The 25,483-nt window shown below is 45.9% G+C and overlaps 1 protein-coding gene and 1 pseudogene across 1 annotated transcript; one reads left to right on the top strand and one right to left on the bottom strand.

Moving 5' to 3' along the window:
* Positions 1-943: 943 nt before the first annotated feature.
* On the bottom strand, positions 944-3,089 carry LOC102432613 (melanoma-associated antigen 1-like). The gene is made up of 4 exons (XM_006087794.1): positions 3,049-3,089; positions 2,954-3,005; positions 1,851-2,014; positions 944-1,664 (listed from the first exon to the last, which is right to left on the bottom strand). The coding sequence occupies exons 1-4, from the start codon at positions 3,087-3,089 to the stop codon at positions 944-946; spliced, it is 978 nt and encodes a 325-aa protein (XP_006087856.1).
* A 3,790-nt stretch (positions 3,090-6,879) lies between these two features.
* LOC102432294 lies at positions 6,880-7,619 on the top strand (annotated as a pseudogene).
* Positions 7,620-25,483: the final 17,864 nt, after the last annotated feature.

Raw genomic sequence — 25,483 nt, 5'->3', positions numbered from 1 at the left:
GGATCTGTTTTTATTCATCCATTTATGTTGTTCATTATATTCCATATGAGTGAGATCATGTGATATTTATATTTATCTGACTAGGTTATTTTGCTTAGCATAATGCTCTCCAGTTGCATCCATGCCTTGCAAGTACGCTGTGGTAAAAATGAAGGCCATTCACAATTGAGTGCTGTTCCCTGGAGGCCCACCGCCTCACCTGTTATGTTACTTGTTTGTAGGATTTAGGGAACACCTAACCCCTTCCTTATATGACTTCAGCTCCTACAGTATCATCCTGTGGGTGGATATGCCCTGCTTATGTTAGTGTGCCCACTACTAACACAGGGCCTTCCAGAGGACATAGGCTCAGTGAATGTCTGGGGATTAAATGAACCACTGAGCAGGGGTCGTCTTTATTCAGATGAAATTCCTCCACTTTCTTGCCACAACCAAGGATCCTTAGATAAGTTGTTTCATGGAAAGACAGACAAGAAGATATAAGAAGCAAAAATTAACAACCCTTTGCTTTTATTTTTTCTGTTTCTTAACACCATGGATTGCACTGCTGAGTTCATACACATTTCCAAGGAAATCCTTTTATAATGCCATGTTATCTAGTTTGGGATCACAAACTAGGATGGGAAGGGTCCCAATTTTCGTTACATAGTAGCAAATCTCTTACTCTTGAGCTGGACATGTAGAAATATATATGTGATCAATGTTATTTACAAACTTACATGCTAAAAGTTTATGAAACCTTCCAAAGGGACATTAGAAAATTTCCTTTAAACATCAAAAAATAAAAAATGATAAATTTCTCAATCACAATAGGAGCCCAAACCTTTACCTGGTTCTCACTACTGGTTTCTTCTCAAACAGAGTTGAAAATTGGATGCACTTTATGCCCAGCAAAAGAAGTTAATGCACATGAGCCTGAAAAGTGCCTGGATGCAACTTTGGCTCAGGCATAGTGTTTCTCATTGCACTCAGGCCCTTCAGGCAGGCATGGGAGGAAATGGGAATCCCTGTGATTAACCGTGTGCACAAACTGGAGGGCTTTCACCGTGGTGGTCTCAGCGTGGGCCCTGGGGCCCCACAGGAACTCATAGCGTGCAGGATTGGTATTGGGTACCTGGCGGTACACCAGGTACTGTTCCTGCACCCAAACTTTGGTGATGAGCTCCCTGGGATCCCCATAGAGCCAATGCTCCTTCCCATCATATACCCCTAAAACACTCAGTGCTTCCCAGATTTTCTCCTCAGGGGCACAATCACCCTCTGAGGCGATCACACACAGAAGTGTGACCAGGAGGCCTGTGTTGGGATATCTGTGCCCATCGCTCACCATCCCATGATAGGTGAGCCCCAAGGCAGTGACCAGGAAATAGGTGTGGGCACTGGGGTCCATTTCCACCACAATACCAAAAACCAACTGGATACGCTCGGTGGCCACACTGAAGATCTCATGAAAGTGGTCCTGGTGCTCTTTGATGACACTACTCAGTATTTCTGCCTTTGTGGTTGGCTCCTTTGCAAGATACTTCAGGAGCAGGAACTCAACCATTTCCATCGTCTTCGAACGCAGTGCTTTGTGGAGCAAGGAATCAGCATCATCTTCAGGGCCTCCCTCAGTGTTTGGACCCTCTTCATCTCGGATGCTGGAGCTCCCATCTTCAGGTTGGCTACATGGAAAGGCTTCCATGGCATGGGGGGAGGGGCAGGCACGCTCAGGACTCTGGGGAGGACTTGGTGTCTCAGCAGCAGACACCTCCTCTAGGTTGTCTATAAACAGGACTGAGGGGGAGGAGGAGAGAGAGAGGACATCTTCCTCCTCCTCCTCCTCCTCCTCCTCCTCCTCCTCCTCCTGCATAGCCCAGAACAGCTCCTCCGCCACCAAGTCCGGGATCTCAATTGGGTACGGAAAGTCTTCCTCAGGCTTCCACGGCTCACTCATATGATGACCAGGCATGATGACTCGTGCTCGAACAGTGACCGAGTGTGGGCAGAAGATGGGCGATGAGGAACCACGGGCCTGGGGAAGAGTGGGAGTGTGAGAGGCATGAGCTGAGAAACACACCCTAGGCGGCTCTGACAAAGCTGACTTCCAGGTCTCTCCTTTAGGGGTGGGTGTACATGGGCCTCACAGGGCTCACTCCTGATCAGCCTGCCCACTAAGAACCTGAAGTAGCAAGTGACATGACTGTTCAGGGTATAGAAGGCACAGCACAGGGCTCTGTAGCTGACGGTGGGGTGTGGAGCTGTCAGGCAATGTGAGGACCCTCAGTCATGGGTGGGGAGCCCATGGGGACATATTCATGGTCGGCACCTCACCTTAATTCCTAGCACTTCCTGGCCTCCTGCTGCTCTGTGACCTGAGAATATGTAGACTAGACCAAGGCCTTCACCTCCTCCAATCCGGGGCCTCTTCTGGAGGGAAGAAAGGGGCACCTCAGCATGCACATGGCAAGCACATTCCTGGGACCCCAAAGCTGACAGGAGTGGCGGCAGGACTCTGTGAGGTCCCCTCTGCTGTGGGTGGGAGGTTCCTCCTTGCACATGTAGAATCCTCACCTTTCCCCTGCCAGGGCTTGGCCCCTCACTGCCTTCTGCTGGCCTGAGGTCAAACTCTCAGAACAAGACCACACACACCTGACACTGCAGTGAGGAAACGGAGGGGGCCCCACACGTGGTCCCTCTCCCAGAGGATCAAGAAGGGGTGACTGAAGATTTGAGTCCATCTATACTGGGTTAAGGCTCTGATCATTTCTCACCATGATGCACTGCAGGGTTTCAGACCACTCTCTCTGCTGACTGATGGCAATCTACTTAGCCTTAGGCTTCACCCCCGTGAGATACAGGAGTAGGAAGTGAGCTTAGGTAATCCAGGCACTATTCCAAGTTTCCCCATTGCTGACAGAGGAGACAGGGTAGGTCTGGCTTCCCATGTGCTCTGCTTCCCCTCAGTGCTCACCTTGATGCCTTGCAGGATCTGGTACTCCTCTCTCTGTTGACAAAATGTGGATCTGGTGGATGACAGGACGTGTGGACTCACACCAAGGTCCTCACCTTCCTGAGAGCTCTGAGACAAAAGTGAACAGGAGCTCCATCTGCCCCCACCCCAGTCCAGGTTCCCACACAACTGACACCAGGGCCTGGGCCCATCCATTCTGGGTACAGAGTTCCCTTAGTCTGGCCTCAGGATACTTGCCTTTCTTCCTGGCCTGGCCTGGATCTGAATCCAGCTGACCCGATTTCACCCTGAATAACTGTCCTCAGTGAGAAAAGCTCAGGAGGAGCAGGCATGTGGAAAGGGAGAGCATGTTACACCCAGGTACCCCTGCCTGGGGAATCTGGATGCTGAGGACAGGACACTCCCTGATGCTGAGGGCTCTCTTCTTTTCTTGCGGAGGACATAGCTGCAGTTTCCCACAAGAAAGGATTCACACCTTTATGACCCTTCCACAACCTCAGCTCCTCTTTGTATGAACTGAAGCCATTCCCTCTGACCAAGGCCCTGTCCTTCCCGAGTGCCCTGAGACAAACGTGTGAGGGAACCACCTCTGCAGACCCATGCCAGGCCTTTCCCAGGGCTGACAGCAGCACAGACTGGGTTCAGGGCACCCATTGTCTGGAGTGTGGTATCCTCCTTCCTCCCCGAGCTACCCAGGTTTACTTGTGGAGTGCCTGGGACCTTTCCCTTCTGCTGAACTGAGAATGAATACTGCAGGCCATGCCCACCATCTCTCTGTGACCTCCAAGGTGGACTTTAAGACACACCACATTAACTATCGTGCCGAGTGACCCAGTTGTGCCAGCAGAGCCTAAGCCAGCTGGTCCCTGTTTTTACTGGGGTGGGAGGTACAACCATCCTGACTCAAGACCCACACTTTAATTACCAGCATTGCCTGGCACACCTCCCATGTTGTCCTGAATCCAGCACCTTCAGGACAATGCCCTCACCTCCCTTTGCCACTCCTAAGGTAGAAGTCTGGAAGCAACCCAAATCCACAGGCCTACCATGAGGCTTCCATGTGCTGCTGGCAGGAAGAGGGACACTGTGGACACTTATGGCCCTGGCCAAGCCTCAGGCATACATACTGCAAGGTGTGCTAGGGGCTTCCTGAATCCTAACTCGGGTACTTACCTGGTATCCTGGCAGAGCCCTGCAGCCCTTCTTTGCCTACCTGGAGCCTGACCCCTCAGAGCTCAGGGGGTGGAGTCCACTTGTCTTCCTGCAGGATCCTCACCGTGACTCCTGGCTGGAGCTGGAACCTCCTCTCTGTCAACGTGAGATGCCCAAGTGAGCATGTGGCATGTGGTCATGGACCGGGGGCCTCCCAGGGTTCACAGTAGGGGTAATGTGGGGCATCTCTGTTATGGGTTCCCGGGTCCCTCAGTCTTCCCTTTGCATGTTCACCTCGACTCGGGGCATGACCTGGGTTCTCCCCTTTGCCGACTTTGTGCTTCCCCCAGAATTCCCAGGGCTGACATCAGGTCTGGGCTTCTGCGGTTCCTCTCTGCATGGTCATCCACCATAGGGCCTCCCAACACTTGGAGCAGGGCAGACTTCTGTGGACTCCCCTCCGGTTAGGGTTCCTGGATTCCCCCAGTCTTCTCTGGGGGTCCTCACCTTGACTCTTCCCTCTGCCCACCTGAGACCCTGCTCCTTACACCGAACCCCAGAGCTTGTCAGACCCAGATTCAAAAGTCAGGAAAAGCACCTTGACTCTGGACAGTGCTTCTGTGTCCCTTTTGTGGACCTGAGGGAGGCCCTACATGATTTATCAAGTTTCCAGTCTCCCTTAGACCTGCATGTGTCAGTAAGGAGACATCTCACGGGGTCATCTGACGGGGGGGCTCCCATGGCTTGTAGCAGTGGAGGCCCTTTATGGGGTCCCCTATATTGTGGGGTCCAGTGTCCCGTCTGTTCTCCTTAAGTGGACTTGTTGCGCTGCTCCTTACAGCAAACCCGAGTCTCTCACACCTGATGCAGAAGTCACCCCGCCAGCCCTGTACTACCCCACCCACTGGTCCTCCCAGGATTGAGGTTTCTGGGGTCCAGGGCCCCCAGTCTCCCTCAGGGTCCTCAGCTTGACAGCAGCAGGATCTGGGGTGCCCCCTGGGCTGCCTGAAGCCCTGCTCCTGCTACCAACCCCCCGTGTCTCTCAGACCCAATGCAGAAATCACAAAGCAGAATGCGTGAGCTCACCCCTCCCCCACCCCAGGAGGCCCGCCCGATGGACACTGTTCTGGGGTCCAGGCCCCCCAATCTCCCTCAGGGTCCCCACACTGACTCCCGGCAGGTCCCGGACTCCCTCTGCCGACCTGAGACGCTGCCGTGACACGGAGCCGCCCGAGGGTCTCAGACCCGGAGGACCCGGAAGTCAGGCCTCGCCGCTTGCGTTCACCCCGAGCCTTGGGGCTCCCGGGACTGACTGCTCTGGGCCCAGAGTCACCTTGTCCCCCACCGCCCTCACCATGAGGCCTGCAGGTCCTGGGACCCTCCCTCTGTGAACCGGGAGGACGGACCCCCACATGGAGGCCGTCACCCCGAGACCCCAGGGGAGGCCTGTTGGCCTCACTCCCCAGGGCTCCCGGCAGGGGCTGGACTAGCTCCCCGGGACCTCCGTCTGGTCCTCACCCTGATTCCAGGCAGACCCTGGGTCCTGCCGACCTGAGGTGGCTCCCCTCAGCGCCTGTCCGGTCTACCGACCCGAAGCCGGCCTCCCAAAGATGGCGCTCGGCTCCCTCAGGCTTCTCAGGCGGAAGTCAATGAGTCAGTGACATCACTTCCGGAAACCAATTGTGGGGTCACCCAGGCCTGCTGACAGGGTGGAGTTCCACTCTTTGTGCCCAGCCCCCCCTTCTGGTCCCTACCTGGGCTGGATGGCCTGGGCCCCGACCCTGTGCTGACCTGGTCTGTGCCCCTCAGGCCAAGTATGGGTCTCCCAGGTCCCTCTAGGAGGGGCACTGCCTTGCCTTCCCTTTATCTCAGAAAAGTGTCACTGGACTTCGGAACCTGCACTCCCGAACAACCCTGCCAAGTCAAGTCAGAAACCTAGTGATGGGACCTCTCTTCCTGTTCTCTTTGGCTCCACAGGCTGCAGTTCTTCCAGTCTACCTCCAGTACCAGTCCAAGTCCAGAGTGCAACGTTGGGTTGTGCCAGCTGCACCCTGAGAAGCCTTCTCACTTCCTCCTTCAGGATCCTCCTGGACAGGTCGCTGAGCAGAGACACCTGTGATGCTGAAAAGCACTTCTGAAAAAGAGACTTGTAATTAGCCTTTGTCAGAGCCCCCTAGGGTGCATTTCCCAACTGAGGCCCCTCACATTCCCTCTCTCACAGGCCCATGAGTCCCCAGTACCCACTTTCTGCCCAACTACTGTCGCGGTCCCAGCACAAGTCATCATGTGTCACTATCAGAGGAATGAGCTCTACAAGCCTGAGGAAGACAATCAGGACTCAAGGGAGAACCTTGACCTGGTGGCGGTGCAGCTGCTTGGGCCTGAGGAGGTAGAAGAGGAGGAGGCTTGCCCTAACCGGTTTGGCTCAGTGGATAGTGCATCAGCCTGTGGACTGAAGGGTCCTAGGTTCGATTCCAGTCAAGGGCATGTACCTTGGTTGCCAGCATATCCCCAGTGGGGGATGTGCAGGAGGCAGCTGATTGATGTTCCTCTCATCGATGTTTCAAACACTCTATCCCTCTCCCTTTCCCTTCCTCTCTATAAAAAATCAATAAAATATATGTTAACAAAAAGAGGAGGAGGCTATATCTCCCTCCTCCTCTATCTCTTCCTCCCTTTCAGGACTATTCCAAGAGAGCCTGGAGGAGGCAGCTGCTGCTGAGACATCAAGTCCTCCCCACAGCCCTCAGGGTGCCTGCCTTCCCCCCTCTGCCATGGCAGCCCCTCCATGTATCCAACCTGAAGATGAGGGCTCCAGCAGCCCAGATAAGGAGGGGGCAACCAGCAGGGAGGGCTCTGAAGAGGCCAAGTCCTCTTTGCAAGGCACCCTACGTTTAAAGAAGGCTTGCCTGGTGGCCTTCCTGCTCCTCAAGTATCGCACCAGGGAGCCGACCACAAAGGCAGAAATGCTGAGTAGTGTCATCAAAGAGCACCAGGACCACTTCCCTGAGATCTTCAGCACAGCCTCTGCGTGCATGCAGCTGGTCTTTGGCATTGATGTGAAGGAAGTGGACCCCAGTGCCCACACCTATGTCCTGGTGACCACCTTGGGCCTCACCTATGATGGGATGGTATGTGATGAGCCTACATTTCCCAACACTGGCCTCCTGTTCACAGTTCTATGGGTGATTGCCTCAGAGGGTGACTGTGCCCCTGAGGAGGAAGTTTGGAAAGCCCTACATGTAAGGTGCTTGCTTGATGGGAAAGAGCATTGGATCTGTGGGACGCCTAGAGAGCTCCTCACTAACGTTTGGGTGCAGAAAAGTACCTGGAGTACCGGCAGGTGCCCAACAGCAATCCTGCATGATATGAGTTCCTGTAGGGTCCCAGGGCCCAAGCTGAGACCACCAAGTTGAATGTCCTCGAGTTTTTGCTCAGGGATTATAGAAGGGATCCAAGTTCTGGCCCATCCCTGTTTGAAGAGGTTCTGAGTGATGAGGAAGGGCAGGCCTGAGCCAAGATTCAGTCAGGCACACTTCAGGCCCATGTCTGACATGATGGGACACCAATTCTTTAGTCTGTTTGAGAAGAGGACAGTCAATGTTCTAGGTAGTGAGGCCCAGGGCTATTTGGGGAAATAAGGGCTGTAGCATCTTTGGGTTCCTGTGATGATTGAGAAATGTATTCTTGTTTCCTTCAGGAATTTTCAAATGTGTCTCTTTTCCTAGAAGGTTCCATAAGCTTCAGAACTTAATTTTGAGAATGATATTGACCATACATGTATTTGTACTATTCAGTTTGAAAGTAAGAGTTGTGTTATTGTGTAACACAAAATGGACGCCTTTCAGCTTAGTTTGTGATTCTCAAGTAGATGACATGGCATTAGAACAGGATTTTCATGGAAATGTGAAAGAACTCAGCAGTATAATCGATGGGGGTCAAGAAATAGAGGGAAATAAAAGTAAAAGCTTATTAATTCTTACTTATTATCCCTTCTCAGCTGTCATTCTATGAAAGGAACTACATAAGGATCCTAGGATTTGCTTAGTTCATTTAAGAAAATGGAGGCATTTCATCTGAATAAAGATGACCCCTGCTCAGTGGTTCATATATTCTCCAGACATTTACTGAGCCTCTGTAAATGTCTGTCCTCTGAAATGCCCTGTGTTAGTAGTTGGCACCAACATAAGCAGGACATACCCACCCACAGGATGACAGTGGGAGCCGCAGACATATAATGAAGGTGTCGAGGTATCCCCTAAGTCAGTGGTTCTCAACCTTTTGGCCCTTTAAATACAGTTCCTCATGTTGTGACCCAACCATAAAATTATTTTCGTTGCTACTTCATAACTGCGATGTTGCTACTGTTATGAATCATAATGTAAATATCTGATATGCAGGATTGTCTTAGGCAACCCCTATAAAAGGGTTATTCAACTGCCAAAGGGGTTGTGACCCACAGGTTGTGAACCGCTGCCCTAAGTGCTATAGAACAAGCAAAAGAATGGGAGAGGCGGTGGGGCTCCAGGGGACAGCACTCCAATGTAAAAGAAATGGCCAGGACAGTTTGGGGCTTTGAGAAACTGTGATCCCCTCTGTGGGGGTTGATTGTAATGAAGCTGAGTAGTGGCAGTGGACAGATCTTGCTGATAGTGTGTTTTGGGCTTGAGGGGAGAGTATGAAAAGAGAAATTGCTTGAAAATTCCTTCTGGGTCATGTACAAACCAGAGAGAAATGTCCACCTTAGGAAGGTGGAATGGTTTCTGCCCTGTACACCTATCCCATTGTAGGATTACACAGTGAAGAGACCGGTGTTTTATCCACATTACCTGCAAGGATTTCCAGAGAAGTAAGGGTCCTGCTCCTTGGAGCAATGCCCCCAAGGTACTGCACAGGCACTCTTCTCCCTGGCCTGGGAAAGCCAGGTCTGACTCCATTGAAAAAATATACTATTTCGGTTTCTGCCGGGGCTGACCAGCAGCCTCTGAGTGATGGATGAATGATTACTCTGACATATGTTTCTGTGAAAGACAGGGCTAAGGGACTGCTTGTCTTGAGAAACCAAACAGCCCTTTCGCCTGCCTCCTTAGGCTGTTATTGTAACAACCGCTTGAACTAAACTATCAGATACTATCAGTAGGGTAAGTATCCTTGAGAAGACACATGAATCTGCAGTGTCCTTTAAGCAAGGACTTCTAAAGACTACACATAATTCCAGTGAAGCACCTGGGGGCTCAGACTTCTTTGGAAAAGTCAAGGCAGGGGCGGCCACCTTTGGCCAGCTCCCCCTGAAGGCCCCCCACCTTTCAGAGATTCCTCCTTATAAATTTTCCAACCAAGTCCTGTGCTCTCCCACATCTCCCCATTTTTTGTTTTGTTGGCTGCAGAAGACTGAAGGAGGTAGTGAACTTTCTGCTTTGGAATGTCAGGGTCTGCAAAGCATGTTCACTGCTTGAGTTCTGATCTTTTTTTATTATTTAAAGTATCACATATGTCTCCTTTTTCCCTGATAGACGCTCCCTCGCCACTCCCACAACCCAGGACAAGCCCCCACCACCTCAGTGTTTGTGTCCACTGGTTATGCTAATATGCATTCATGCAAGTCCTTTGGTTGATCTCTAACCCCCTTCCTCTGCCTTCTCTCTGAGGTTGGACGGTCTGTTCAGTGTTACCTTGCCTCTGGATCTATTTTTGTTCATCAGTTTCTGTTGTTCATTATATCCCACATATGAGTGAGATCATGTGATATTTATCTTTCTCTGACTGGTTTATTTTCCTTAGCATAATGCTCTCCAGTTACATCCATACTGTTGCAAATGGTATAAATTCTTTCTTTTTTATAGCAGCACTATAGTCCCAATGCACAAAATTCATGCAAGGGGCTTGGCACTCACAGCCTTGTCAGGCCTTGCAGCTGCTTCCAGCCCAGGCCAGCCCTCATAGCCCCTCACTGACTAGGCTGGCTCTCGCAGCCCTGGCTTTCTTCCCGGATAGTCTCTTTTACAGTTGTTCTGCTGTTTGATCTAATTAGCATATTAGCTCTTTATTATATAGGATAGTATTCCATTGTGTAGATGTACCACAGTTCTTTAATCCACTCATCTGTTGGTGGGCACTTAGGCTGTTTCCCAATCTTAGCTATTGTAAATTGTGCTGCTATGAACATAGGGGTGCATATATCCTTTCTGTTGGTGTTTCTGGTTTCTTGGGACATAGTTCTAGAAGTGGGATTACTGGGTTGAATGGAAATTCCATTTTTAACTTTTTGAGGAAACTCCATACTGTTTTCCACAGTGGCCGCCACTGTCTGCATTCCCAGCAGCAGTGCACAAAGGTTCCTTTTTCTCCACATCATCACCCGCACTTGTAGTTTGTTGACTTGTTGATTATAACCATTCTGACAGGTGTTAGATGGTATCTCATGGTTGTTTTGATGTGCATCTCTCAGATGATTAGTAGCTTTGGGCATGTTTTGATATGTCTCTTGGCCTTCTGTATGTCCTCTTTCGAAAAGTTTATTTAGGTTCTTTGCCTAGCCCAAGTTTTGATTGGATTATTTATCTTCCTTTTCTTGAGTTGTGTGAGTTCCTATAAATTTTGGAGATTAAACACTTTTCTGAGATACCATTGGCAAATATGTTCTCCCATGCAGTGGGCTTTCTTGTTGTTTTGTTGATGGTTTCTTTTTATGTGCAAAAGCTTTTTATTTTGATGTAGTCCCATTTATTTATTTTCTCCTTAGTTTCCATTGCCCTTGTAGCTGTATCGGTAAAGATATTGCTATGACATATGTCTGATATTTTGCTGCCTATGGAGTCTTCTAAGATTTTTATGGTTTCCCATCCTACATTTAAGTCCTTTAACCATTTTGAGCTTATTTTTGTGTATGATGTAAGTTGGTGATCTAGTTTATTCTCCTCCTCCTCCTCCTCCTCCTCCTCCTTCTTCCTTTTTTTTGCATGTATCTGTCCAATTTTCCCAACACCATTTATTGAAGAGACTGTCTTGACTCCATTGTGTGCTCTTGCCTCCTTTGTCAAATATTAATTGAGCATAGTGGCTTGGGTTTATTTCTGGGTTCTCCGTTTTGTTCCATTGGTCTATTTGTCTGTTCTTGTGCCAGCCCCAGGTAGTTTTAAGAATCGTGGCTTTGTAATATAGCTTGATATCTGGTATTTTGATTCCTCCAGCTTTGTTCTTCTTTCTCAGGATTTCTGTGGCTATTTAGGGTCTTTTTTCATTCCAGATAAATTGTTGAAGAGTTTGTTCTAGGTCTGTGAAATATGCCATTGGCATTTTAATGGGGATTGCATTGAATGTATAAATTGCTTTAGGGAGTATGCATATTTTAATGATGTTGATTTTACCAATCCATAACCACAGGATGTTCTTCCATTTGTTTATGTCTTCCTCTATCTCTTTCTTCAATGTCCTGTAGTTATCTGAGTACAGGTCTTTTACCTGCTTGGTTAAGTTTATTCCTAGGTATCTTAATTTTTTGGTGCAATGGTAAATGGATTTTTTTTCAGTTTTTGTTTCTGTGAGTTCATTATTGGTGTATAAAAAAAGCCATAGATTTCTGGGTGTTAATTTTGTATCCTGCTATATTGCCAAATTCATTTATTAAGTCAAGTAGATTTTTGATGGAGTCTTTTGGGTTTGCTATATACAATATCATGTAATCTGTGAATAATGACAGTTTTTCTTCTTCTTTCCCAATTTGTATGCCTTTTATTTCTTCTTCTCATCTGATTGCTATGGCTAGTACTTCCAGTAAATGTGGAACAGGAGTGTTGAAAGTGGGCATCCCTGTCTTGTTCCTGTTCTTAGGGGAAATGGTTTTAGATATGCCCATTTAGTATGATGTTGGCTTTAGGTTTGTCATATAGGGCTTTTATTATGTTGAGGTATGAGTGCTCTATTTTCACTTTGCTGACAGTTTTTATCAAGAAAGGGTGTTGGATTTTTTCAAATGCTTTTTCTGCATCATTTGATATGATTATGTGATTTTTGTCTCTCAATTTGTTTATGTGATATATCACATTTATTGACTTCTGAGTATTCTACCATCCTTGCATCCCATCATACATCCCACTTGGTCATGGTGTATGATCTTTCTAATGTAATTGCTGGAATTTTGTTGAGGATTTTAGCATATATGTTCATCAAGGATCGTTACATGTTCTCTTTCTTTGTGGAGTTTTTGTCTGGTTTTGGAATAAGGGTAATGCTGGCGTCATAGAAGGACCTCGGAAGTGTGCCTTCCTCTTGAAATTTTTGCATTAGTCTGAGGAGGATAGGTTTTAGTTGTTCTCTGAATGCTTGGTAGAACTTCCCTGTATGCAGGGCTTTTGTTTCCTGGAAGATTTTTGATTACTGCTTCAATATATTTGGTAGTTATTGGCCTATTCAGGTTTTTTATTCTTCCTGATTGAGTTTTGGAAGCTTGTATTTCGCTAAGAATATGTCCATTTCATTTATTTGTCCAGTTTGTTGGAATAGTATTTTTTCATAATACTTTGTATTTCTGTTGGGTTGATTGTTATTTCACCCCTTTCATTTCTGGTTTTGTTTATTTGGGTCCTCTCTTCTTGGTGAGCCTGGCTAGAGGTTCATCAATCTTGTTTATCCTTTCAAAGAACCAGCTCTTGGTTTTATTGATCTTTTGTATTTTTTTTGGTCTGTATTTCAATTATTTCTTCTCTCTTTATTATTTCCTTTCTTCTGCTTACTCTGGGGCTTTCCTTGTTGCTCTCTTTCTAATTTTGAGTTGTAGGATTAGATAATTTATTGCCATTTTTTGTTTGTTTGTTGAGATAGGTCTGTCTCAGGACTGTTTTCAGTGTGTCCCATAGATCTTGGATTGTTGTGTTTTCATTGTCGTTTCTTACCAGGATGGTTTTTATTTCTTCTTTGATCTCTTTGGTGACCCAATAATTGTTTAATAGCATGCTATTTAGCCTCAAAGTGTTTGATTTTTTCATAGATTTTATTGTAGTTTATTTCTAATATTATGCCATTGTGATCTGAGAAGAAGCTTGATGTGATTTCTATCTCCTTGAATTTGAAGAGACTTTGCCTGTGGTCTATCCTTGAAAATGTCCCATGTGAACTTGAGAAGAATGTATATTCTGTAGCTTTGGGGTGAAATGTTCTGATCTAGTGTGTCTTTTAGGATTGATGTTTCTTTGCTGATTTTTTGTTTAGAGGATTTATCCAGTGGTGTCAATGTAGTATAAAAGTCCCCTACTATGATTGTATTCCTGTCAGTCTCTCTCTTGATATTTTCCAGAAGTGTTTTTATGTATTTGGGTGCTCCTTTACTGGGTGCATATATGTTTACCAGAGTTACATCCTCTTGTTGAATTGCTCCCTTTAGTATTAAGAAATGGCTTTCCTTATCTCTTGTTATGGCCTTCACTTTAAGGTATAATTTGTCAGATATAAGTATTGCTACCCTAGCTTTTTTAAAATTCCCATTCGCCTTAAAATATTTTTCCCCATCCCTTCACTATCAGTCTGTGTGAGTCCTTTGTTCTGAGGTGGGTTTCTTATAGACAGAAAATATATGGGTTATGTTTTCTTATCCATTAAGCTACCCTATGTCTTCTGATTGGAGCATTTTATCCATTTACATTTATGGTTATTATTGATCGGTACTTGTTTGTCACCATTTTTATTCTGTACGCCCGAGTTCCTTCTTCCCTTCCTATTTCTTCTTTTGTAGACCTCTCTTTAGCATTTCTTGCATTGCTGGCTTGGTGGTAATAAACTCCCCTAGCCCTTTTTTGTCCGTGAAGTTCCTGATTTCACCTCAATTTTGAATGATAGCCTTGCTGGGTACAGTATTCTTGAGTTCAGTCCCTTGCTATGCATCAAGTTGCATATTTCATTCCATTCCTTTCTGGCCTGATGTGTTTCTGTTGAGAAATCCATTGATAGTCTAATAGGAGATCCCTTATAGGTAACTTTCTGCTTCTTTGGCAACCTTTAAGATTTTTACTTTGTCATTGGTGTTTGACAATGTAATCATGATGTGTCTTGGTATGGGTCTTTATGGGTTCAAATTGTTTGGAACTCTGTGAGTTTCTTAGGCTTATGAGCATTTTTGTCTTCCCAATACTAGGGAAGTTTCCTGTCATTATTGCTCCAAATGGGTTTTTTATGTCTTGGTCTGTTTCCTCTTCTTCTGGCACCCCTATTATGCGGATTTTCTTTCATTTCGTGTTCTCCCAAAGCTCCCTTAGGTTCTTCTTCTGCTTTTTAAGTTTTTTCTTCCAGTAGCTGCTTTGCTTGGGTGTTTTTTCCTACCTTGTCTTCTAGCTCGCTGATGTGGTCTTCACCTCCTCCCAGTCTACAATTGATGCTTTCTATTGTGTTCTTTATTGCAGCTATGACATTCCTCATTTGTTCTTGGTTCTTCTTCATTTCCTCCTGATTCTTACACATGTTGTTGAATTTGTCTTTCATCCTTTTCAGCATCCTTATGACCAATGCTCTGAATTCTTTCTGTGAAAAATTGCTTGCCTTCATTTCATTTACTTCCTTTTCTGTTGATTCCTCCTTTTCTTTTGTATGGGAGCTGTCTCTTTGTCTCCCCATTTTTGCTCCTTTGAGTGTGTAATTATGTGGCTCACTCTCTACCATTTTGATCAAAAGGCACATAATAAAACTTGACAAGACATGACACATTGGGGACAAAAATGAATGTATTCATGACACCAATAATCCCAAATAAAGGTGACCTCCAGAGAAAAGGAAATTGGGGGGGGGGGGAGGGAAGAGCACCAAAATGATAGTGATAAAAGGAAAAAAGGTAAGAGAGAAAAGAAAATGAAGAAAAAAGAGGGGAAGTTTTACATATATGGGGATATAACTCCACAAAACCAACAAGTAAACCCAAAAATGCAAACAACAAACACCCAGAAAAAAAGGGGGTGGACTGAATCTGAAGAGGCAGAGCTTATTTCCAGAAGGTAATGTAAAGGAATTGAATGAATGAGCAAATGGCCATGGTTGAGTATAGAGCAGGTAGAAAGAGAATGAGTGTATAAGAAGAAAGTAAAAAGCAAAATACTCATTAAATATATATATATATATGATTTTTTCCTTTTCTTTAATATAAATATATATATTTATATATATATATATATGTTTATTTTTGGAAAAGGAGAATACAGTATAGAGCAAATAAGCTTGAGTTCGGTGAGTGAAAATAATTAAGCTATTAACAGAAAGAGAAAAGAGAAAGAGAAAAGAGAAGAATAGTAATGTGTCAATAGAGCAGATAAAAAAGATGAATTTTTAACAAGTAGTACAAAGAAAAGTGAGAGAAAATCTAAAGCAGGAAGAGTAATATAGATAGAGGATGAAAAAGGGAGAAGTGAGGAAGAGACCATTTGCAGAAAGGAAAAAATGAAAGAAAGTAAAATAATGATAAAAACAACAATAAAAGTAGAATGTAGATCACTAATCCAAAAAAATACAAGGTTAATAATAATAATAATAATAATAATAATAATAATCCTATCTAATAAAAGACAAAAAGGGTAATTGACCGTACCTTCACTATGCTTCCCATTGGCTAAAGTTAACCACCAACAAAGATGGTGGCCGGCAGCCATGCAGCTGAAGCGGGCAGGAGGTTTGCTTGCTCCAGTGATGGAGGAAGCCAAGGTTCCCCGCCTGCTGCAGCCCGGCTCTGAGCTCTGAAAGCAACAATGTTTCAATTATAGAAGCTAAGCAAACCCCAGATACCTGCTTTCAGCAGGCCGTGGCCTCAGAGCTGGAGTGAGCAAGAGCCAGCTCTCAGCTCCAGTGATGGCAACAAAGTTTCAATTATAGAAAGTAAATAAATTCCAGAATAAAAAAAAAAAGAAAAAAAAGGAGAGGCTGGGAGCTTCAGTTGCCGACCAACCTGAAAACGGCCCTCAGCCCCTCACCCAGACTGGCCAGGAACCCCAGTGGGGACCCCCACCCTGAAGGGGGTGTGATCAGCTGCAAACAGCCATCAGCCCCTCATCCAGGTTGGCCAGGCACCCAAGCGGGACCCCCACCCAGATCCGGGACACCCTTCAGAGCAAACCAGCTGGCCCCCACCCATGCACCAGGCCTCTATCCTATATAGTAAAAGGGTAATATGCAAACTGACCCTAACAGCAGAAAGACTGGGAATGACTGGTCACTATGACACACACTGACCACCAGGGGGCAGACGCTCAATGCAGGAGCTGCCCTCTGGTGGTCAGTGCAGTCCCACATGGGGGAGCTATGCTCAGCCACAAGCCAGGCTGATGGCTGCCAGTACAGTGGTGGTGGTGGGAGCCTCTCCTGCCTCCCCAGCAGTGCTAAGGATGTCTGACTGCAGCTTAGGTCTGCTCCCCGCTGGCAAGTGGACATCCCACAAGCGCTGCCGAGCTGCCAGAGGGATGTCTGCTCCCCCGGGGAGCAGGCCTAAGCCAGCAGGTGGTCATCCCCCAAGGGGTCCCAGACTGCCAGAGGGCATAGGCCAGGCTGAGGGACCCCCCCTCCCCGGTGCACAAATTTTTGTGCACCAGGCCTCTAGTAATAATATAAAATAAAGAAAAAATTAATTTCTTAAGTAACCAATAAAAAGTAAAAAAGTTAAGTATTTAAGTGTAGTTCGCTTAAGCTGAGTTTTAATGTCCTATGGGGGATTACTTAAGACCCCCCTCTGTCTGCCACGCCTCAGTTTCCGGTTAGGTAGTCAGCACCATGTTGAAGTTCTCACCTATGTAACGCTCCTCTGTCAGAATCCACGGCCTTGTTTTCAGGCAGATGGGATCAATCTGCTCGATTTGTTTGACTGCCTCCTTTCAGTTGTATTTACACAAGCGCCTATTTCTGACACAGGCTCTAGGTTCAGGTGTTGCTGTATTAGATTCCAGGACCAAATGGCCCCTCAACTCAGTCCCCAAGGGCTCCCTGGGGTATTCTGAATCCTTGTTTCCCTGCTGAGCTCAAGGTGGGGTGAGGCAGTTCTGCTAGGAGGGGCTCGCTTTTCAGGAGAAAAATGTCTCTTCAGGGTTGGAGGGACCAGACTGTCTCAGAGCTGGCTTCCTAGTTACCTCTCCCTATTTTGCTCCCCAGCTTCCACAAAACCACCTTTTCCTGAATCACATCCTTGGTGAGTGTTTGTAATTGAAAGATCCTATGTACTGGGTTTAGCAAGTAAAAGCAGGGAAAATATAAAGATAGAGCAACAGAACCTCAGAGCGAGCATCTCTCTCCCCCTTGCCCTGCGAGGCTGGTGCAGAACTTCAGGCTGCCTTTCTGAGTGCAGCCTGCTATGCATGTGGACTTAGATCTAGAGTCCCCCACTGCCAGCAGCCCTGTGGACCCCCTTCCACAGTCGAGTGTTACGTGTGTCCCCAAGGGATGCAGACTTGGTGCAGCCCAGTTTCCTTCTGAACCTTTAGTCCTGGTTGCACATGACTCTCTCTCCAGCCCAGGTCCAGAACGCAACTGTTCTCCAGGCGCCCTCTGTTCGGGCCATGGATTGTCCCACCAGCTGTGTTTAATTCGCCAATTCTAGGTGGATGTTATTTGATTCAGCTGTTTCTTCTAGCTGCTCTGTGAAAAGGCACAGAACACTTCACCCTATTTGGCCACCATTTTTTCTCCCCCTGGACAAAATGTTTAGGAGCCGGCGGCTGGGGAGGCTGGAGTCTTGGTGCTCATCGGTTTGCAGGTGAGGAAGCAAGTCCCTGGCTGGTGTGGCAGTAGGGTCCAGGGTGGTGTCTGAGGTCTCCTTGGTGAAGGTAAGGCTGGGCTGCCGATCACAGCCGCTCTCCCCTTCAAGATGGCACAGTCTCTGTAGCAGATGCGGCTACCCTGGGAGAGATTGCAATGGTAGTAGATGCTGCCCGGCTATGGGACCCTGGTCCGCCAGCCCCAAACAGTCCTGCAGAATATAACTGTCCCTCACTCACACATGCACCCACAGCCCCCACACATCCATGCACTCCCCTTTTGCTCCCTCATTCCCTCACACTCCCTTCCTCACTGCCCTCCTGTGGGCCACCATCTTCAAAATTCCACCTGAGTTCTGATTTTGTAGCCTATAAGAAAAACAAAGAGAATTACAATGGCAGCAATGGTTAGTCCAATCAGGTACCAATTGATTCTAGGAAACCATGTGGTGGGGTCTATCCACTCTAAATGCCCCTTTACCATATTCCAAGCAATAGTTTGTTTTTCATGTACATTGATAGCAAGTAAGGACTCTTTAATTTTCCTTGGCAACATCTTTACTTCTTCAGTAAGGTTATAGTGGAGGACCCCCCATAGATCCTTTTTAACATCAATCCACTGATGGTGACTATGTAGATTGGGGCCCATAACAAAGAGATAGGGGTGAGTGGTGCAAATGAGGCTATGGTCAGTATGATTATCAGTAAAAGTCCTACTATAGTGGCTGGAGTTCTGGTAGTCAGCGTGCTATAGTTTCAAAGGGTTGAAAACATGACATAATCTCCATCAGGTTTCCTGAACTGGCAAGCCTAGCACTTGAGGTCTTGGGGAACTCATCCCTCCCTCAGTCCAAACCACATGCCTGCATAACCCATGGAACTAGTATGAGATTCATGGTGTACCAAAATGTCAGTGTGGTTGGCTTGCAAATGACCATGTGGCCTCCAATCTATAACCTGTTGGTCCCCTAGGACCATCAAATGGGCATGATTTCCTTGAAAAACTTCCCAATGGAATGCTTCAGCTGAGGGGTCCCACCCCTTATTTTACTTACACGGAGGGACAGAGGGATGGGAGGCACAGTGACATTAGTCAGATTGCTGCAGGCCAGACTGCCTGCTGAAAGAAAGGTTAGATGGGCCTTAATCTGGTCATGTTTAGGAATTATATGTAACCAAATCTGATTATGAGCAATCATACAGTACAGAGAGGAATTGGAGGAGGGAATGCATAAGGCTACAATTGGAAACAGGTCTTATTGAATTCATGCAAAGAAACATATTGCCACATGTTCTTAATAAGTTCTTAATATATAATTTACCAACTTGCTTTAAAAATGCTTCCTTACATATGAAAAACAAAAAGTGTAAGAATTAGCGATACTTTCAACAAGTGTTATAAAATCTATATAATTATTTTCCTATTCATTCAGCCCCATATTAAAATTTTTGTTTCTCCTGATTTTTCCTGCTATTACTTCTATCAATCCAGATACTCTATAGAGTAATGCAAATGACATGGAATCTTGTCCTTTTTGCAAAACACAATTCTCCAGAATAATAATTAGAGCTATAAATGAAAGCATAATATAGTTATTATTATTTGACAAAGCTTCCCATGTACCATAAGTAGAAAATTTTCTTTCATGGGAGAGAAAACAAACACTTGAGGCATTCAGGAGCCTAATGGAATGAGCCAATTCTAGGACAAGGAAAAGTTTCTTAAAATTCAAACCCTGGGAATGTAGTCCAATACATTAGAATAAAAGATTATATATTGTGTATTATAATTATTATTATTATTATTAAACAGTAGTAAGTAATCTATTCATTTAAAGTAACCAAGTTCCTGACTAACATAACATAACCATTTTAATCATATATATAAAACCTTTGCTTCCTAGGCAAATACAGGAAAAACTATTTTACCTTCAGAAATAGGATTATTTTTCCGATGGAAGATATACTCATTAAGAAGGAGAACAGAGACAACTGTCCGGAGGATGGAGAACAGGTAGGTGTGTATGTGGGGAGATAGCAGGTCCTGGGGTATGTTCCCGGACTTCAGTAACTCCTGGACCTCTAATGGCTTTAGTGCAAAAGTACCATTTTTTTCCTTTACAAGAAGAGTGCCCCCCACCCCACTGCAGCTGCTTCTGCAGCTATTAAAGGGTATTTCTGTCGCTCCGGTCCTCTTGGATAAATACTTGGGGAGTTTAAATGATTATTTCCCATATTTTTCTTTCTTTCTTTTTTTATTGCTCTTGCATATTTTTCTTTTTATAAGTAGACTAATAATAGGAAATCTTTTACAGTGGGGCCTTGACTTACGAGTTCAATTCGTTCCGTGAAGGAGCTCATAACTCAAATTACTCATATGTCACATCAAAAAGTGAATGAGTGAGACACGTGATGCTGGGCTGATGTTGTGGCATTCACTTTGACGTTCGATGCGCCAACTAGCGGTGGGGTATCTGAAGCTGGCTCGTAACCCGAATTTTAGCTCATAACTCAAAGCAAAAAATCGGCTGAAAGAAGGCTCCTATCTCAAAAAACTCGTTAGTCGGGACACTCGTAAGTCAAGGACCCACTGTATATAAGAAGAAATTTTAAAAAGAGAAACAAAAAAAGCCCTACAGTAAATGAATGAGTATTCACAAAAGGGTGGAGTGGAACATTAGCCTTAGAATTTTATCTCACACTAACCCAGCACAGTAAATGGGTTCTAAGGGGCACAAAGCCCAAACAGCAGAGATGGAGGATTCCCTATGTTCATAAAATGGTGAAGTGCAAACTACATCCCCCAAAGATAAGAAAGCAAGCAAAAAAACATCAATCAGTAACCAAGTTCCATTACAGACAGACAAGAACTTCTACTAGCTAAGTTTCCAGTGGCTGATGCCTTGAGAGGGAGAGCAGGAAGTTACCCTAAGATTAAGAATTCTTGGCAGCTGCTGGGAAGTTCCTGCCATCCCTGCCACAAGTAGCTGGGTCCCTAGGCAAAATGAAATATGCCCCATCTTCAAACAAATTAAACCAAACAACAAAGACACAAAACAACAATCAGCAGAGACACTCTATGTATGATATTTACGGGTGCGCACAACCCACAGACAAGACTTAAAAAATCAGAGTCCTTTCCATGTATCTTTCAGAAGATGTCTTATAGTGCCTGGGACTTATAGCCAGAATGCAGCCCAGAGGGCTCCCAGGTGGGGTCGCCAGTGAACACCCACAAACAGCCTGTTATTCACAGATCTCATTATGCTCTACTCTCCATAATAAATGTTGACTGATGTCCAGAGTTGTTTTGACCAAAATCTGCCAGTCCCAAGGCATCATATGGTAATTTTCAACAAGGCATTAAGGAGTCCTTTTGTAAATGGACTGTTAGGCCCACTTTCTCTAATAATTTTCCTCATTTCTTTAAAGGTATTAAAGGAGAGTTGTTCATGTATCTGATTACTTTGCTGATCTTGCATAAGTGGGCAAGCCAAAAGCTCTCCTAACAGCTTGCCTGACACATGATCCCATAACTGAGGATCTAGTTGAGCTTTCCCACACCAGAGGCAGAAAATCAGGAAAGGGTTCCTCTGATGGTGGGGCCTTAGGTATTACAGGCTCTATTTTGGGAGGAGGGGTCGTGTTAAATCCTGGCATTCTGTAGACTTTTGATCCTCAATATGAAGTGGGGTGGCCACCTTCTGCCAGCTCCCCCTGGGGGCCCTGGAACTTTCAGAGATTCCTCCTTACAAACTTTCCAACTAAGTCCCATGCTTCCCCACAGATTTCTTTGAGTTTACCTTTGCCAAGTTTAAGCAAGGGCCAGATTTACTGACAAGAAATGAAGAAAAATTGTTGGTTTTAATGGAAGAACCGCATGCAAAAGTCGAAATGATCTAGTCTTGGACTGGAATTCTGGGGAACTGTGGGTTAGTTGCACCTTGTTGGCAAGCACTCCACACCCAAATCAAATAAGCTATCATCTAGTAGGGAAGTAACCCAGCAGCAATTTGTGCAGATGACCTATTTGATTTCCAATTGCATTGCAAGGTCAATGGAAGGTCATGGAACAAATGTGTAGAGGACAGAGTGGTGTGGTCTGGGGTGATAATAATATGAAAAATAACTACCAACCACTGTAGATCCAATAGATACAACTGTCCATGTCCATGAACATTCAGAAGACAGCAGAGACTCACAGGTAAATATTGTGATCTTGCATCGAAAGGAAGGAAAAAATTTGCATCCTCGTGAGTTTTCAGGGGGTATTGCCATGGAAAGTGCAGAAAGGTCCTCTGGAATGAAGAGGGTGAACCCTGTCTGCTGATTTCTGTAGAATGATTTGAAAATTCACGTGATGGGGGTTTTGAAGCACCTTCCACACAGTAGGGGAGCACTGGAAAAAAGTGAATTTCAAGAGAAATGTGACTTACTGAGAAAGCCCTCCCAGAAATGAAGGGTTTTTTTTCACTACAGATTACAGCAGCTGCATTTTAGAACTTCTGTGCAACTCCCGACTGAGAGATGTCAAGTGCTCATCCTGACCTTGTTTTCCTCTTCCCTGAATGAATGGGGACCCTGCATTGCCAGTCCTCTTGTACTTAGCAAGGGTTGTGTGATGATCCTTTGCCACTGAATGTTGAGCAGCAGCATTGTTTGTCACAACAATTTCTACCGAAGGCGGCACAGGGTCTGGGGATTCATTCTCAAGCCATGAGAATGCAGACACAGCAGTGTGCTAGCTCACCCAGAGACTTAAGCTACGCACATTTTCCCTTGAGAAGTGAGATGCCAGATTGTGTGACTTTAAGGCCCTGGGCAAGGATTTGGATGTTCAAAAGAGGAGCCGGCCCACTGGAAGCTGGCTGCAGGAATTCCTTCATGCGTCCTGCACCCTAAGGCTCCTGAGCTGCTCCAATCTACCCCTCAGTACTGTGATGAGTGGTTATTAGGAGGCTGGCTGCCAACTGGCCCTGCTGGTAGGGTGGTGTCCTCCTTCTGGGGCCCTGCTCGTTGCCCCCATCACCACTGCTGCCAACTCTCTCCCCACCCTGGCCCCAGTCTGCACATCTTGGGGCTTTGCTTTGCCTGTGTTCCCTCATACAACCGCTCAGATCCCGGCAATGATGTTCATATTACAGTTATCTTCACATGACAGCTCCCAGAAGAGTATCCCCTTTCAGGCAGTGTACTTCAGGCAGAGTTGGCAGGATGTGAGGTACCTTCCTGGTGAGTGCCCTAGTGACACATAAATAATAATAATTGTCATGTGAACCTGTGACTAATCACAGTAACTGCAATTTATCTATATATATAAAAGCCTAATATGCAAAGTGTCCCCTCGGGAGGTCAATGGGAGATGGGGAGTTTGATTGCTCACTATGCCATGTGCTGCCCACCAAGGGGCGGCACAGAACAATGAAAGGCTCCAGCAGGCAGCAGGAAGTCCCTGATAGGCCCTGATCTCTGGCCAGGCCTAGGGACCCTACCCATGTAAGAATCTCATGCACCAGGCCTCTACTTTTCAAATACTTCCCTTTGATACACACAAATGTTTGATTAAACTATTGGCCTTGTTCAGCTGATTATTAGGGGTTTGTGTTAGAGGCTGAGGCTGAGGCAGAGAGGGTGGCAGGGGTGCCTTGGCAGTTACCCACAAAACCATCTTGGACTTTGGGATCTATACAGGCAATCTGAGAAGATGAAGGCTGTAGCAGATGGCAGGGGTGGTCACCAGGTTGCCCCCCAGGGGTAGTTCCTGGGCCTCCTTAGCTGAGTCCTTGGGTCAGAGAGGATCTAGCAGAACACCTGCTGAACTGCAAGTAGGCCAGGTCAGGGAGAAGCCCCAGGTCTGTGGGGATGGTGACACATGGCCTTAGTGGACAGGCCCAGTCATCCTGGTGCTTTTCTCCTGTTGATGACACTGAAGAACTCTGTGCAGAGGAGGGAAGGAATCACACTTCTGTTATGCAAAAACCACCTGGGAGACTGACCCTGCAGGGCTCCCATGGCAGGCCCGGCCATAGTGGGTTCCTGTCTCTTTCCTGACAGGAATTATGAGACTGGATTAGGCCTTGGCATGGGGCTGGAGAGGACCTGAAGATTCCTTAAATGTTAATGAGGAGCAATAGCCCTGGTTTGTGCAGGAATCCAGCTTGGAGATCCAGATGGTGACTGTAGCAGCTCATGAGTTATTATCAATGTGTTATTATGAGCCACAGTTCATTCTTTATTAATATGCCCTGCTTTTAAAATATTTCCCTGCTGTCTTTTTCTCTGTTTCAGCATCACATCTAGGATCCCACATTCCTCTCAGCTGCCGCATCTTCTCAAGACTGCTCTTGGCCCTGCGAGTATCTCAGACCCTATTTCCTTGGATGACCTTGATCATTTTGAGAAGTTCTGGGTAGGTCAATTACAGGATGTTCTTGCACTGGGATTTATCTGATGTGTTTCTCATGCTTAGACTGGGGCTCCGGGTTTATGGGAGGAGGACCAGGGAGTTAAAGACCATAATCATCACATCATATGAAGGGTACCAGCATATTATGATCACACATTTTCACTGCTGATGCTGACCTTGATCAGGTGACACAGGTAGAGTTTGTCAGGTTTCCCCACTATAAAGTGACCCTTTATTTTCCCTTTCCACATTCTCTTCTTTGGAAGGAAGTCACTCTTTGAAGCCACAGCCACTTTAGGGGTCAGGGGTTTTGTTTACTCTCCTTGAAGCAAGAGTATCTTCTTCAATGGTTTGGAATGATGATGCAGGAGAAGTTTTTCTACTCATGTATTGGGTTCTTTATCATTCAAACATTTGTTTATCCCAAGCTTCCTTCTGTAACTGATGTCTATTTTCATTCTATGTTGGTCAGAGAACATACTTTGCCTGATTTTGCCTGATTTCAATCCGTGTAAATTTATTGAGGTATGCTTTGTGGTCAAACATGTGGACTATCCTGAAGAAAGTTACTGGTGCACTTGAGAAGCACATTTATTCTCTTGTTGTTGGGGGCAGGGAGGGGTTGTTATAGATGTCTTTCACTAGAGATGGTTCTTGTGGTGTTCAGTTCTTTGATTCCATTATTGAGCTTCTTTCTAGTTGTTCTATCCATTATTGACAGAGGGGTGTGTTCGTCTGCAGGGATTGCCATAACAAGTCCCACAGACTGGGTGGTTCACACAACAGAAATGTATTGTCTCACATAATTCTGGAGGCCACAAGTCCAAGATCAAGGTGCTGGAAAATTTGGTTTCTAGAGTGGAAGGGAGGGCCTATCTTCCTGGTTTGGAGATGGCTGCTAATTGCTATGAGAGGAAGAGAGAGAAAGACGAGAGAGAGAGAGAGAGAGAGAGAGAGAGAGAGAGAGAGAGAGAGGTGGGGGAAGAAGGAGAAGAGGAAGAAGAAGAGAAAAAAAGAAAGTAGAGATCTCTGACTTCTCTTCCTCTTCTTCAAAGGACAATCATTCTATTAGAATGGTGTTTTTCTTTTAACCTTTTTTCCCTAAAGGCCTATCCCAAAATACAGTCACATGAGGAATTGGGGCTGCAAGAAGTGATTTGATATTATAGGGTGGGACACACTTCATTCCATTGAGAGGGATATTGAAGTCTCCAACTTATATTGTAAGACAGTCTGTTTCTTTCATCAGTTCTGTCCATT

This window comes from Myotis lucifugus, unplaced genomic scaffold (genome assembly GCF_000147115.1).
Source record: "Myotis lucifugus unplaced genomic scaffold, Myoluc2.0 scaffold_40, whole genome shotgun sequence".
Lineage (NCBI taxonomy): Eukaryota > Metazoa > Chordata > Mammalia > Chiroptera > Vespertilionidae > Myotis > Myotis lucifugus.
The sequence above is the reverse complement of the archived record's forward strand: the minus strand, read 5'-3'. Positions and strand labels throughout refer to the sequence as shown.